At 50.5% G+C, this 16198-nt stretch overlaps 1 protein-coding gene across 1 annotated transcript in view; it reads left to right on the top strand.

Moving 5' to 3' along the window:
• NDUFB11 (NADH:ubiquinone oxidoreductase subunit B11) overlaps nt 1–16198 on the top strand; it is a 318695-nt gene that overhangs the window by 116220 nt on the left and 186277 nt on the right. The window contains exon 2 of the mRNA XM_078664721.1: nt 7052–7182. Coding sequence (XP_078520847.1) covers nt 7052–7182 — 131 coding nt within the window. The remainder of the gene's footprint in view (nt 1–7051; nt 7183–16198) is intronic.

Genomic DNA, 16198 nt, shown 5'->3' with positions numbered 1-16198 from the left:
CGACTCTCTGTTCCGTCCTATGGACGCTCGTCCTCAGTGCGCGTTTTGAACCCCTTCAGCGCACTCTGGGGCCGTGGCTCGATCCCCTGTTACATAAGCAGACTTGCTCTGGACGTGCATTCAACCCCTCATGCGCACTTTGTCTACCCCTTCTGCGCGCGCTTGGTCAGGGCTCTACCCTCTTTTCCATAAACACACTTGATTTGGGCGTGCTTTAAATGCCATGCGCACACTTCAAATCCCAATTCCATGCGCACTCTTTAAATCCCAGGCGCACACTTTATCCACCCCGTGCGCCCCTTACCCCTTGCGCGCACGTTCTCTCCACGATGCGCGCACTCTCTCCATCATGCGCGCATTTTCTCTCCGCCATGCGCGCATTCGGAGTCTACCCTTTATGCCACTAGAGCTCTCCCTCTGTGCGCAGGGTCTGTACCCCTTGCGCGCACTCTGCATCTGCGCTCGATCCCCTGCGCGCACTGTCATACCCCGGCTCCCCCTGTACTCTCTCCTTGTTGGCCCTGTACCTTCCCTCGCTCCCTGTTGCTTTTTCGAGGCCTCTTTGAACCCTGACCCCTGTTTCCTCTCACCACTCCGCCCTCCCGTCCTTCTCCATCCCTGGAGCTCGGCCCTCCCGCTCGCTTCTCCAGCGGAGCCGGCTTCCGGCCCTCCTTTCCATCCCCGCTGTCCTCACCTCCGCCCAGTGGGCAGAGCAGAAGACACCCGCGTCGGAGGGAGTTCTGGTGAACGGTAGAGTGGTCTGCGAGCAGCCCATTGGGTGCCACAACTGTGCGTTACACAGAGGGCAGCCGATGGACTGTGCAAGGGGGGGGTCAATCGTTCCCATTAAAAGTGAACCTCCACCTTGTCCTAAACAAAGGATGTTTGACGTTACAACGCATACATTCAGAACCATTACAACCAAACTTTTACAACGCAGGATCAATTACAACGCACGCCATTACAACGCAGCTGCTATTACAACGCATGCCATTATAACGTAAGTATGGGTACGTTTTTTTTTTTTATTAATGGGAATGTAATAGTAGTGTAAGTGTTGGATAGTGTAGGGGTTAAAATTACTATTCTAACTCCAGGGGGTGCAACAGTAGGGTAAATGTTGGATAGTGTAGGGGTTAAAATTACTATTCTAACTCGGGGGGGATGTAATAGTAGTGTAAGTGTTGGATAGTGTAGGGGTTAAAATTACTATTCTAACTCGGGGGATGTAATAGTAGTGTAAGTGTTGGATAGTGTAGGGGTTAAAATTACTATTCTAACTCCAGGGGGTGCAACAGTAGGGTAAATGTTGGATAGTGTAGGGGTTAAAATTACTATTCTAACTCGGGGGGGATGTAATAGTAGTGTAAGTGTTGGATATTGTAGGGGTTAAAATTACTATTCTAACTCCAGGGGGTGCAACAGTAGGGTAAGTGTTGGATAGTGTAGGGGTTAAAATTACTATTCTAACTCGGGGGGGGGGGTGTAATAGTAGTGTAAGTGTTGGATAGTGTAGGGGTTAAAATTACTATTCTAACTCCAGGGGGTGCAACAGTAGGGTAAGTGTTGGATAGTGTAGGGGTTAAAATTACTATTCTAACTCCAGGGGGTGCAACAGTAGGGTGCAACAGTAGGGTAAGTGTTGGATAGTGTAGGGGTTAAAATTACTATTCTAACTCCAGGGGGGGGCGTAATAGTAGGGTAAGTGTTGGATGTTGTAGGGGTTAAAATTTAATTAAATACTTACCCATACTTACGTTGTAATGGCATGCGTTGTAATGGATCCTGCTTTGTAAAAGTTTTGTTGTAATGGTAGTGCGTTGTTTTAGGTGCGTTGTAATGGCTGTTTCCCGTCCTAAAACTCTGTGGTTTGAAGGAATGTGCTCCCTGCGCCCTAATACCCAAGCGATAATGCATGACCTGTTGCAGAGCAGCACCTGCTGATGACGTCGAGGGTCCTGAGAGCCTATCAGGAAGCTCGGCGGATTAAAAACCGGTTTCCTGTCTGGTCCTTGCAGTTGCTGCCATTGCACCCCCGTCTTTTCAGTCCCCTCGGGGGTTCTTGCCCATAGAGCCCTCACGGATCGGGAAGTCCTAAAACGTTTAAATACATAACTTAGTGTTTGATGTTATAGTTCCGGCTGTTTTCATGGTGTTTCCGGGGTCACAGGATTCCAGAAATGGCCCTCATCCTTCTGGGACGGTGCTATGGTTCTTCTGGTCACCCAGAGTGTTGGGGGCCACTGACCCCTCGCAGTTGTGATTGGTGGATACTGAGCACAAAGAGGGTCCTTTCTCAGGCACGGTTGGACCCTCTGCCCCAAAGGACCACCCTGCCTCCGGGACCTTTCATGATGGGTCAAGTCCCATGTGGGGTCATTGTACTGGGGTGGAAGGTCCTGGCACTGGGCACCTCCAAGTGGAGGTTAAAGTTGGAGGTTTAGCATGCCTTGACACACATACTCATTTGTGGGGTTCATGCGCCCCGACTCAGTCCCATCCTGCGTGTAGTGGGTGTGCCGCACAGCGGGACCCTGGAGGTCTCTGTTGTAAACTACTTGCATTGTTACTCTATGACCTTTCCTACTCTATGCCCTTTACACCCATTCCAGAATACTGATGGCTCTGACTCAACTGGGAATTCTATGAGAGTCAGTTGGATCTTGGCCAGCAGGCGTTGGGTTGTGCTGTTCTTGCTCTCCAGAATAAATTACCATTAACCATAAAGAAAGTGTCTGCAGTTACTTACAACATTTTGGTGACAAGCAGTGTCCTTCGCCGAAAGAGGGTTTAGAGTATGGGTCCTTTGAGGGAGGGATGGGGAGAACATTCCAGGTGTTCATTGGTGAAGAGGGTTTAGAGTATGGGTCCTTTGAGGGAGGGATGGGGAGAACATTCCAGGTGTTCATTGGTGAAGAGGGTTTAGAGTATGGGTCCTTTGAGGGAGGGAGGGATGGGGAGAACATTCCAGGTGTTCATTGGTGAAGAGGGTTTAGAGTATGGGTCATTTGAGGGAGGAAGGGATGGGGAGAACATTCCAGGTGTTCATTGGTAAAGAGGGTTTAGAGTATGGGTCCTTTGAGGGAGGGATGGGGAGAACATTCCAGGTGTTCATTGGTGAAGAGGGTTTAGAGTATGGGTCCTTTGAGGGAGGGAGGGATGGGGAGAACATTCCAGGTGTTCATTGGTGAAGAGGGTTTAGAGTATGGGTCCTTTAAGGGAGGAAGGGATGGGGAGAACATTCCAGGTGTTCCTTGGTGAAGAGGGTTTAGAGTATGGGTCCTTTGAGGGAGGGAGGGATGGGGAGAACATTCCAGGTGTTCATTGGTAAAGAGGGTTTAGAGTATGGGTCCTTTGAGGGAGGGAGGGATGGGGAGAACATTCCAGGTGTTCATTGGTGAAGAGGGTTTAGAGTATGGGTTCTTTGAGGGAGGGATGGGGAGAACATTCCAGGTGTTCATTGGTGAAGAGGGTTTAGAGTATGGGTCCTTTGAGGGAGGGAGGGATGGGGAGAACATTCCAGGTGTTCATTGGTGAAGAGGGTTTAGAGTATGGGTCCTTTGAGGGAGGGAGGGATGGGGAGAACATTCCAGGTGTTCATTGGTGAAGAGGGTTTAGAGTATGGGTCCTTTGAGGGAGGGAGGGATGGGGAGAACATTCCAGGTGTTCATTGGTGAAGAGGGTTTAGAGTATGGGTCCTTTGAGGTAGGAAGGGATGGGGAGAACATTCCAGGTGTTCATTGGTGAAGAGGGTTTAGAGTATGGGTCCTGTGAGGAAGGGATGGGGAGAACATTCCAGGTGTTCATTGGTGAAGAGGGTTTAGAGTATGGGTCCTTTGAGGGAGGGAGGGATGGGGAGAACATTCCAGGTGTTCATTGGTGAAGAGGGTTTAGAGTATGGGTCCTGTGAGGAAGGGATGGGGAGAACATTCCAGGTGTTCATTGGTGAAGAGGGTTTTGAGTATGGGTCCTTTGAGGGAGGGAGGGATGGGGAGAACATTCCAGGTGCTCATTGGTGAAGAGGGTTTAGAGTATGGGTCCTTTGAGGGAGGGATGGGGAGAACATTCCAGGTGTTCATTGGTGAAGAGGGTTTAGAGTATGGGTCCTTTGAGGGAGGGATGGGGAGAACATTCCAGGTGTTCATTGGTGAAGAGGGTTTAGAGTATGGGTCCTTTGAGGGAGGGAGGGATGGGGAGAACATTCCAGGTGTTCATTGGTGAAGAGGGTTTAGAGTATGGGTCATTTGAGGGAGGAAGGGATGGGGAGAACATTCCAGGTGTTCATTGGTAAAGAGGGTTTAGAGTATGGGTCCTTTGAGGGAGGGATGGGGAGAACATTCCAGGTGTTCATTGGTGAAGAGGGTTTAGAGTATGGGTCCTTTGAGGGAGGGAGGGATGGGGAGAACATTCCAGGTGTTCATTGGTGAAGAGGGTTTAGAGTATGGGTCCTTTAAGGGAGGAAGGGATGGGGAGAACATTCCAGGTGTTCCTTGGTGAAGAGGGTTTAGAGTATGGGTCCTTTGAGGGAGGGAGGGATGGGGAGAACATTCCAGGTGTTCATTGGTAAAGAGGGTTTAGAGTATGGGTCCTTTGAGGGAGGGAGGGATGGGGAGAACATTCCAGGTGTTCATTGGTGAAGAGGGTTTAGAGTATGGGTTCTTTGAGGGAGGGATGGGGAGAACATTCCAGGTGTTCATTGGTGAAGAGGGTTTAGAGTATGGGTCCTTTGAGGGAGGGAGGGATGGGGAGAACATTCCAGGTGTTCATTGGTGAAGAGGGTTTAGAGTATGGGTCCTTTGAGGGAGGAAGGGATGGGGAGAACATTCCAGGTGTTCATTGGTGAAGAGGGTTTAGATTATGGGTCCTTTGGGGGAGGGAGGGATGGGGAGAACATTCCAGGTGTTCATTGGTAAAGAGGGTTTAGAGTATGGGTCCTTGGAGGGAGGGATGGGGAGAACATTCCAGGTGTTCTTTGGTGAAGAGGGTTTAGAGTATGGGTTCTTTGAGGGAGGGATGGGGAGAACATTCCAGGTGTTCATTGGTGAAGAGGGTTTAGAGTATGGGTCCTTTGAGGGAGGGAGGGATGGGGAGAACATTCCAGGTGTTCATTGGTAAAGAGGGTTTAGAGTATGGGTCCTTTGAGGGAGGGAGGGATGGGGAGAACATTCCAGGTGTTCATTGGTGAAGAGGGTTTAGAGTATGGGTCCTTTGAGGGAGGGAGGGATGGGGAGAACATTCCAGGTGTTCATTGGTGAAGGCAGAGTGTGCCCGTCAGGATGAGCCGCCACTTATCCTCTCACCTCTACTTCAGTGCCCTCTGCTCGCTTCTCCGCCTTGGTTTAGCTGCTCCGGTTTAGGAACAGCAGCAGCTCCTTTGTCTTCAGGGCCCTTGGAGGCCGGTGTCTCTGTTGGCTCCGGGTGGTTTTTAGGGCAGTAGGTAATTTAGGCAGGAGGGTCCAGCAAAAACCTTCAGCAAACTTGGTGCCAGCTGCCTGTGGACTCTCAGATTCCCAGGGTGATGCCAAGAGCTGGTTTGAGGGCCTCGGCTGGTGGATCTCTTAGTTGCAAGGAAGCATTGTGCCGCCCGGGCCCTTGGGACGTTAATGCTCTTTCATAGTGGGCAACTTTCTTAATGTAAGGGGCATGGGTGGCACGAAAATGATCAGTGGCGACATGGACTGTGTTGGGACACGGCAACTATGGGGCACGTACTTATTCCGCCCACATCAACTGCATATTTGAGAATTGTTTTACAAGCAAATTTGTATCAGTAATCGTTCCTAATAGGAACATATTTTGTGGTTCCCGAGGATAACTGTATCACCAGAGCCTAGACCTGTAATATCTGTATCCGGAGACGGCTGCATCTGAAACCCTGACTAAATAATCAGTGTAGCCCAAGGTGTGTCTGTATCACCAGCCCTCACATTTGTAGTGCGTCATCTGAGGATAGCTATGTTCTTAAAACCATAGTCTGTAATCCATGTCACACAAGTGACGGGTGCATTGCTAAACTCAGAGCCAGCAATATATGTAGAGGGAAGGGAAATGTTTTTTCTTTCACTCTGTGGCTGTAATGTAATATCAGTACCTTGAAGGATGGCTGTGTTCCTAAACCACAAGACTGTAATGTACATGTAGAGCGGTTTTTAAATGTAAATTGTGTCAAAGCTCGACTTTATGGTAGGGGCACTTGAAAATTGATAAACTACAATGTTTTGGCATATTAACCCCTTGAATGCTCATGACGAGGTCAGCTCGTCCGGTGCTCATGACAAGCTGAGCTCGTCATGACCGCGCCCGTTCCGTGGAACGCTCGCATGCTGGGCTGATTCCCCTGCTGTGCTGTGCGTTCCTTTGGAACGGGTGTGGCCATGACAAGCTCAGCTCGTCATGAGCACCGGAGCGCCGTAGCTCATGACGATCAAGCTCATGACGATCTGACCTCGTCATGAGCACAGGGGCGCTGTACGCGCCCCCCAGCACAGCGGGGGAAACAGCCCCGCACGGAAGGGGTTAAGTACCCCCAGGGTCACAGGAGTGGGGGGCAAGTACTTATAAGGAGGATCCTTATAAAAGAGGTTTTATATGCCATGGGGATAGAGGAATTGCAAATTCACCTTCCGCATTGTAGTAAAGTGCTTCCCAAAATCGACTTTTACGCTACAAGCACTGTGAGTGAGGATCTACATTATTTATGCATATTCAGAGCCCCTAAAATCTCTCCTAGGTGTCCCAGGGGTTGGGTAGGGGGGGTCATGTAGCTATAAGCAGGGTCCTCATAAAAGATGTTATATAGGCAAATGGTTGAATTTATTGATACCATTCTTTCTAAGTCCTTGAATGATATTTTTCGCTGATACCTAGCGTTAGTTATGAATTCATAAACTTTTTCAAAATGCTAACCTGTGTGGCTGGGGATCTACAATGGGGAAAATGAAATGTCCAATTTCTCCAACACCAGGGTCTATAAACGTCTTTTATAAGGACCCTGCATGGATGATCTCTGCTGCAACCAGCATCCACTGACGCTTCTTTCTCTCATCCCCAGAACCCGGACTTCCATGGCTTCTCGGAGGACCCACACGTGGACGTGTGGAACATGCGGCTGGCCTTCTTCACCGGCATCTCCCTGTGCATCGTACTGGGCTCGGTGTTCGTGGCCTACCTGCCGGACCGCGGGTGAGTAGCGCATTCTGCTGTGTTCTAGGGTACTGAGCGGTGACCGTGCCGCTTACAAGTGGGCACAGCTCTTCACAGTCATGAGCCGACAGGGAATATGTGCTGCGACTTACAGGTGAACACAGAGCGGGAATATGTGCTGCGGTTTACAGGTCAACACAGAAGAAGAAATGTGTTGCCGCTTACACATGAGCACAAACCAGGAATATGTGCTGCAGTTTATAGGTGAACACAGACCGGGAATACGCATTGCTTTTTACAGGTGGACACAGCTCCTCACAGTCCCCAGGAGACAGGGAGTATGTGCTGCCGCTTACAGGTGAACACAAACAGAGAATGTGCACCTCCACTTATAGGTCAACACAGCTCTTCACTGCAGCTTACAGGTGAACACAGATCGGGAATAAGCGCTGCCACTCACAAGTGGACATAGCTCCTCACAATCCAGAGCAAACTGAGGATAGGTGCCGCAGCTTACAGGGGAACACAGACCGGGAACATGCTTCGCTTACAATTGGTCACTGCTCCTCACAGTCACGAGCGGACTGGAGATAAGTGCTGAAGCTTACAGGTGAACCCAGGCCGGGAAATGTACTGTTGCTTACAGGTCGAACCAGTTTCTCACAGTCATAAGCAGACGGGGAATATGTTATGTTATGTTAACAAAATTTATAAAGCGCATGGCTACCCCAGCAACGGGGCGTCCCAGCGCTAGCAGGTCGCACATCAGAGGTAAAGAGGGAGCTAGGGAGTCAGGGAACCCGCGAAGCAGGCATAGCAGGTCAGAAGGAGGCCCAGCTAGATGGAAGCGAACAGCCAGGTTTTAATCTGTTTCCTATAGGCCAAGTGGTCTTGGTTGCAACGGGCCGAAATCGGAATAGAGTTCCACAGGCGAGGGGCCAGAGACCTAAAAGAGCGTCCCCCTGCTCTGCGCACTCAAGGAGTGCAAGCCAGGCACAGGTCAGCGGAGCGCAAAGCCCGAGTGGATACATACAATGAGCAAAGGCCCTGTAGAATCTGGGGGCCCTGGCTGGATAAGATCTTGTGAAGGATACAGAGAGTCTTGAAGTGGATTCTCTGTTTAATCGGGAGCCAATGTAAACGCCGCAAGAGATGGAAGGTGTGACAGTAATTAGGGAGGGCAAACAAAGTACGGGCAGCAGCGTTCTGGGCTCGTTGTAATCTCTTCGTAACCATTTTAGTGGTGCCCAATAAGAGTCCGTTACAGTAGTCTAGACGAGACATGGCCTGCTGGAGCCTGCTTCCCTTGCTTGTTACCCAATTGATAATGCATTGAACTGGGTTGTGGAGCTGTGTCATATTGTAATTGTATTTATGTAGCATTTACTACCCCTGATGAGGTGTCAAAGCTATTTTTGGCAAGTAGCACACTACTCCGGAACCCAAGAAGGATCAGTGGTGAATTAGAATAGGGAAATATGAGTTCATTTGTGTGACGGACATGTGAGTCTGTTAGTTGGATTGAAAAGGATAATGGAGGGATAGAAGAGGGAATAGTCTAGAAAGTGTTTATTGGGAGATCATGGTAGTAGGAGGAGGTTTGGGATGAGTAAAGGAGAGATGGAGGAGGGAAGAATCTCTAGAAATGGATTAGGGATGTCCTAGTAGTAAAATTAGGTCTTAGATGCGGAGTCTAAAGAGAAATAGTTGAGGGAAGAATTTAGAAAGCGTTGTTTGGTTGTTCTTAGTAGTAAAATGAGGTTTGGGGTGATGCAAGAAGGGATAGAGGAAGGAATATTCTATAAAGGGTTCTTTGGAGATCACAGTAGTAGAAAGAGGTTTGGGGTGAGTCAGAGAGTGGAGGTAGAGGATATATTGAGACAGATATAGGGTGAAACATATGTTAGTGCATTGGCGAGTCTCCTAGCTGAACTAGGCGCGCACACACTGCAGTTTAACGCACAGCACACCATTCCATTGGCCCCAACTTGAAAACAGAAATCAGGGCAGGCGTAAGCCGAAAGAAATTTGACAATTTACCGAAAAACAAACATGGATTTAAGCAAGTAAATGGCTAAGATTATCGCAGACTTTGGGGGAATGGTAGCTGCATGCATCTTAAAACCGTATCAGCAGCTCTGCCTGCACCTTAACTCTACATGCAGAGTGCAGCACTGACTAGCACAGCCCAGTCCTTGCAGCTTGAAGCAAACCGGTGGAGCTGGAGCAGAGGTGGTTCCATTTTCAAGGCTGCTAAAAGTATTGTAAGGCTCATAAGTAGCGCAGAGGGCCATGTTGGTTTAATCCATCGACACCTAGCACCTGGGCCACCTGGTTCCTGGCTCCTTCGTCCAGCTTTTAGTATCGCCGAGGCAGCTCTGAGCAACCATTTCTGTACCAAATATACCTGTGATACATAAATGGAAAGAACGTAGGGCTTCCCTCACTTTCATTGCTTTACTTGCATCCCTTACTTGACTCTCAGTAATGTAAATCGGTGAACTGGTTAAATAACGCATTTTGGAAGAAACCGAAATAAACAGTAAGACCTAGAAACATTCTGCTGGCCGATCACCGCTTCAAAGACTAGAACCTTGAGGGCTCACTCGGATAAAATGTAAACATTTGAAAGCCCAATGAAATGGCGCTAGTGGGTCCAGCCCCATGAACAAAGTGTCCTGTATTAAAGCGCTACACTACAGCAGTCGTCAGTGATTCACATAGTCAGACAGATGGACAGCTTGGAAGGCCTTGTAGCAGCGGCCAGCAGGTGCCCACGTGTGTGGGTGCAGACGTGTTGAACTTGTGAACTAAATGCATATGTCTGGACATAAGTTCACACAGTGCTGTTGTCTGACCCGTTTGGTTGGTGATTACTAGGCATCGACCGTGGGGGTTGAGGTTATTTGCCACTGAAGTCCTGGGGCCCCTCCTACTATGGATCTGCAAACTGGGCCAAGTAGAACCCCCTTCTGCTCTTTGCATTCAGCACTTTCACTCCACATCCGAGCCACCTGTTCCTCAAATTCAGCCCCGACTGTTCCTCAAATTCAGCCCCGACTGTTCCTCAAATTCAGCCCCGACTGTTCCTCAAATTCAGCCCCGACTGTTCCTCAAATTCAGCCCCGACTGTTCCTCAACTTCAGCCCCGACTGTTCCTCAACTTCAGCCCCGACTGTTCCTCAACTTCAGCCCCGACTGTTCCTCAACTTCAGCCCCGACTGTTCCTCAACTTCAGCCCCGACTGTTCCTCAACTTCAGCCCCGACTGTTCCTCAACTTCAGCCCCGACTGTTCCTCAACTTCAGCCCCGACTGTTCCTCAAATTTAGCCCAACTGTTCCTCAAATTTAGACCCAACTGTTCCTCAAATTCAGCCCCGACTGTTCCTCAAATTCAGACCCGACTGTTCCTCAAATTCAGACCCAACTGTTCCTCAAATTCAGACCCAACTGTTCCTCAAATTCAGACCCAACTGTTCCTCAAATTTAGACCCAACTGTTCCTCAAATTTAGACCCAACTGTTCCTTCAGTAATCGACAGATGCAGCCGCTCCAAGGCCTTTAGCCTTTCTTTAGGCAGTTTCGGGAAGCGTCCCCGACCACTCACAGGATGCTCAGTCCCTCCTGAGCACTCAGTGTCTTTGGGTGGCATCTGCAGTGTGTCTAACGTCACATCCGGGAAGCGTCCCCGACCACTCACACGGCTGCTCAGTCCCACTTCTGAAACCGCTTCGGTTCGGGAACTGTCTGTGTTTACAGTGATTACGTCAGCGGGACGGATGGGTTACCCAGAAGCGCCCAGCCAGCCCAGTAACAGAATAAAGTCAGCTAGGGATTTTAAGGCAGTTCAGTGGGTTTCGCTGCAGTCTTGTGCAACATGGTAGAAATCAATCAATCAATTTAAGAGTTTCTCTGATTAAAGGGGGCATTGTCAACCCTGTTTGGGCCTGCCTGCCGAGTCTTTTTATCTCTATATTGTGGAAGTGCTCTTGTGTACAGAGCCAATAGATACAGCGGGTTTAGGGTGACCCGGTACCTATTGTTTGTTCATGTTGTCAGTCTCGGTTGCTTGTTTCTTATTTACCCCCGCCTCCTCCCCAGCTGTGTACATGGGTGCACTGGTGGTGACGTGCCTCACTTTGCCACTGGAGTCAAGCAAGCCTGGCTGAAGATGGCTGAAATGCCAGAAACCGGTCTTCGGAAGCTTGTTTCCGGTCCAGGGAAGGCATGGCTTGGCAGTTCGGGCTGGACTGTTCCCATGAGGCACAGGGTCAGACTGATTTGCATATGGCCATGTCTGAACTGGGGTGGCGGAGTGAGCTAAAGAACGGTGATGGATTAAACCCAGATCAGTTGACTGGGGGTGAGTGTTTGTATTGTCAACGCTGCGTCCATCACCACCTTTGTTTTTTCTTTGTTCGCCCTAAGTTGGCAGGGTATGCTCAGACGTGAGTCCCTTGCTCACTTTGCCACTAGAGTCAAGCAAGCCCGGCTGAAGACGGCTGTAATGCCAGAAATCGGTCCTGGGAAGCTTGATTCCGGTCCAGGGAAGACATGGCTTGGCAGTTCGGGCTGGACTGTTCCCATGAGGCACAGGGTCAGACTGATTTGCATATGGCCATGTCAGAACTGGGGTGGCAGAGTGGGCTAAAGAACGGTGATGGATGAAACCCAGATCTTTTGACTGGGTGTGAGTGTTTGATTGGTTCAGATGCTCGGTCCATCACCACCCCCTTTTGTACCGCTTCGTCCCGGCTTCCAGGCACGTCCGGTCCCACTACTGGCCCGTCTCTGTGAAAGTGCCTCAGAATAGCCTGCTCGGACAAACGTGTGCCAGGATATATTGGTACTGGAGTCTGGGCTGCTTGGCATGGTTGGCATGTTTGGAGCTGCCCCAAACTAATCACACGCGGGGAACAATCAGCGGCAGAAGTGACTGGCAGCGGGCCGCCTCCTCCTGAAGACTGGGGCCTGCGCAGCGCATTCATTCATGGGCACTGTTAGACCTGGCACCTTGGCGTGAGTTTCCCTTCCACTTTTTGCTGTTGTGCCTCAAATGTTTTGCTGGTGTCCGCTACTCAGGGCACTGCGCCACGGCCAACCCGTGCCGCAGTGCAAGTGCTCCCTACTGTAAAGTGTACATGTGATTGATGTCCATGATTGGTTCATTGGATTTACTGTTAGTCCCCAGTAAAGTGCACCAGGAGTGCCAGGGCTTGTGAATGCCAATACTGCTAGTGGGCCTGCAGCGCTGGTTGCGCCACCCACAGAAGCAGCCTTAAAATGTGTCTAGGGTCTGCCATTGCAGAACCTGCGTGCAGTCTGGTACTGTCATGCTGGCTGGGCAAGTGCACACACTTGCCAGCCCCTAAAACCTTCCCTTAACTACATATTAGTCACCCCTATGGTAGGCCTAAGGGCAGGGTGCATTGTAAGTGTAAGGTAGGACATGCTCTGATGTGTGTGGCATGTCCTAATAGTGAATTACTGCCAAATTCGTTTTTCACTATTGTAAGGCTACCTGTTCCCCTTAGGCCAGATGGGCTGCTGGAATTATTACACTCTATAATCCCAGCAGGCTCAGGGAACATGGTAGAAATTAATGTTTAGTATGCCTGAACTCAGAATAATAAAATACTTCTTTTTAGTAAAGTTTATTTTAATATCCTGTGTTTGCAAACGCTACTTTTAGAAAGTTAGCATTTGCTGGCCTAACCATTTCAGCCCGCCTCTGCTTGGATGTGGATCTGACTGTCTGGTGTGTGTGAGTGACAGGGCTGGGAGTTGACAGGTAGTGAATAGCAGGATGACACCTTAGTGGGTGGTGGGAGTTTCCCCTGAATGATGCATCAGGCTGTGCTCTGCCCCCACAATGCTGGCTCCGCCCTCCTGGGGAGCGACTGATGACTCAGCCTGCACCTGGCCCAGGAAGGACCGAAGCTTGTCAACAAAGTGCTCAAGCTGCCCCTGTCTTCACAATGCCGGCTCCGCCCCCCTGGGGAGCGGCTGATGTGCCTGCCCTCACACTGCATGCAGAAGCCAGAAGTACCCACAACAAGTGCTCAGAGACTGGAGCAGTTATGCAGAGGCCCCCCTGGCCTGCTAGAACAAAAGAAACTGGGTATAAAAGTAGGAGCCCTGCTCCTTGTAAATTAGATCCGGTTTGCGCTACAGAAGAAACTCTGCCCGAAGAGAAGGACCTGGAAGGACTACAAGGAGGAGTGCTGTCTCTGGCCTGTGTCTGGTGCCTTGCTGCCAAAGGAGAGGAAAAAGAAGAGACTACAAGAGACTTTTGCTTTGAACTTTGTGCCAAACTCTGCTGAAAGATCTCCAAGGGCTTGCTGTTGAACTTGCCCCCTGACCAGCACCCCAGGAACAGTGGGCGCTACCCCCTGACAGAGGAACCACTGTGGACCGCTGCTTTCCCTCTGCACGCCTATCCAGGAAAAGCGGAGCGCGCTGTGACCATCGCGCTCTTCAGCAACGCTCTGGGTGTTGCCCCCGCTTTGAACACCGTGACTGCCGCCTGCCAGGCCCAGAAGCATCGCAAAGATTAGCCCAGCTGATCTGAGCACCGTGACTGGCCCCGAGCCGCAGCTCGCAACGTAAAGAAAGGTCGTGCCCGGTGCCTGCTTGCACCCCTCCGTGACTTGTGCCCCTGAACGCGCCGTCGCTGTCCGAGAAACAGCTGCTGCGTGGGGTACAAGAACGCCGCCTGGATTGTTTGTGGTGTGCTCTGTGGATCGCCGCCCCCTGCGGGTGCCCCTCTGTGGAAACGCCGAGGCGCTCTGTCCCTGTGGCCCGGCCCGCGCCGCAACGCCAACCTCCGAGCCGAGCCGCCGCTCGCTCCAACCCCGGGAGGAAGACACCGCGACGCGGATCACCGCGCTGACCTGTGACCGGTCTGCCTCGACCCTGTTCAAGAAAGACAAAGGTACTGTTGTTGCCCCCGCGGTGCGAGCATCTGGCCTGCCCGCTCGCACCGCCCTCTGATCAGCCAAGCCCTTGGAGCCGCGTGAAGAGCGCTCCCAGGGCCCCCGCTCTCTCCCCCGCCAGCCGCGCACAGCCGTGCGGCTCGCACAGAGAGGCGGACTCGAACCAACCTGCCGCCGCTCCCGCTAGAAGCGTGAGCCCGGGCCGGTCGGGCCCAGTCAGTCATCGGAGGTGCGCCAAGGCCCCCAGCAGGCAACTCCGCCTTTGTTTTTGCTAAACTTGAACAGAAAAGCCCCACACAATATCGTATGTGGGGAATGAGAAAGACAAGCTGATAAAGAACTGTGACATTTATAAAGAGTAACTGGAACCTGCATTTAAAGTAACCAAGACTGTATTTACAAGCCTGCTTTTTACAATATATAAAGAATATATATTTTTACAAATACAGTTTGGTGTCATTGTGTGGTGGGTTGGTGGTGATGGTGTAATATTGCAAATGTTTAACCCTATGTGCCCCAGAGATTAGCCTAGACTGCTTGCGCCACACTACCTAGAGGGTAAGCAGAGGTTGTTCTTAGAGGTAACCCTCAGCCCTGACGGGGAAGAGAGAGTCCCTGCTTGTCGCCAGTGCTGCACTGCGCCAACTAGAGACTCCCCCTTCCTACAGGCACTATTTGCATATGAAGGTTCTCATGTTTATTCATCAGCCCTGTGCTGGCACTGGGTGAACCCCCTACTCTGCCTTCAGTTCGTGATTACTGTACCCTGTCCAAGAAGCGCCGCGTGAAATAGCGCCACATCGGGAAATAGCACACGGAGAACGCTACATCTAGTCTTCTTTCTGCTCAAATGCCAAAGGCCTCTGCTCAGCTCACAGCGCTGGGCTCTGAACGTGCAGTGATGGTTGAATGGGTGAACGAGTGAGTGACGCGCCCTCGCTAGGAGTAAAGGAAGGGAGCACATGGAGGCTTTCTACGGAGTGCTGCTCCAGCCCGTGCATAGCGTGGATCTGGGTTATTTATAGCTGCATTATTGATCATTTATTTATTTTAAAGGTTTTATATAGCGCTGGCTAGACTTGGAGGTATCGGAGCGCTTTACATGAGCATCAGATCGTAGTTACAGGTTACATCGTTACAAAGGTTACACAGTTATTAGAGCATGGCAACTTAGTTACTTGTAAGGTCGAGATAAACAATAAGCACAAATAAGCAATGGGAAAAGCAGGCAAGGGGGAGGTTCAGGGGAGGGTGAAGGAGCTGGGAAAGTAGACCGGTAATGAAGGAGGGAAAGAGGAGGGGAGGGTGAAGGACACCGCATGGAAGGAGGAGGGGAAGGGCGACAGGGACACAAACCAGTAGAGAGTCAAAGCAACTTCCAAAGTCCAGTAAGCTGTGATCCCAGGGGAAGTGGTATCACTTCTCTATCTCTGTTGCGGGAGGCTCCCTTTAAGCAGTGGACTCTCTCAGAGGGGTCTCTGGGACTCCAAGGCCTATATACTGGATCCTTCCCCAAAAAGGGGAGAGAGTCCTTTGGCAAGGGGTGCCACACCATACCTCAGATGTGAGTGGCTCCCTTGGCGCATTGTTTTGTCAGTTTGGAGAACAGTCACCATCCATACGGGACCTTGTGCTCATTTAGAGCCTGTCAGATGCTGCCAGTAGGACTTTGCTACGCCAGCCACGTGCAATGAGGTCATATTATACCCTCATCACCGCGGTGTCCACAACTAACAAATACTTTCCTGACCAACGTCAACTAACCTAGACTTCAATATCCCAGTTGACTCCTCTCTCTTGACATTCCAGGATAGTGGTGACGGGATTTTTGCGGACCGCGAATTCGCTTTCGCTCGAATTCGCGTACCGCGAATTCACAAATTTCGCCCATACTTAGTGTTAACCACCTTCGTTTGTTTTCCCTCCCTCCGCTGCACTGTTTACCTATTTTTCATGTTGTATTTTTTTATCTCGGTTTTGCTTCCTTACTGCCTTCCTACTTTGTAATGCAATTTCCTTCGGTTTTTTACTGTGCGTATGCAAAGCGCTCTGATACCTACGGGTCTAGCTAGCGCTATATACAACTTTTTAAATAAATAAGAGCAGGGTCCGGTCGGTAG

This window comes from Lissotriton helveticus, chromosome 10, assembly GCF_964261635.1.
Source record: "Lissotriton helveticus chromosome 10, aLisHel1.1, whole genome shotgun sequence".
Classification (NCBI taxonomy): Eukaryota; Metazoa; Chordata; class Amphibia; order Caudata; family Salamandridae; genus Lissotriton; species Lissotriton helveticus.
Note: the sequence above shows the minus strand (reverse complement) of the source record. Positions and strands in the feature narration are given on the sequence as shown.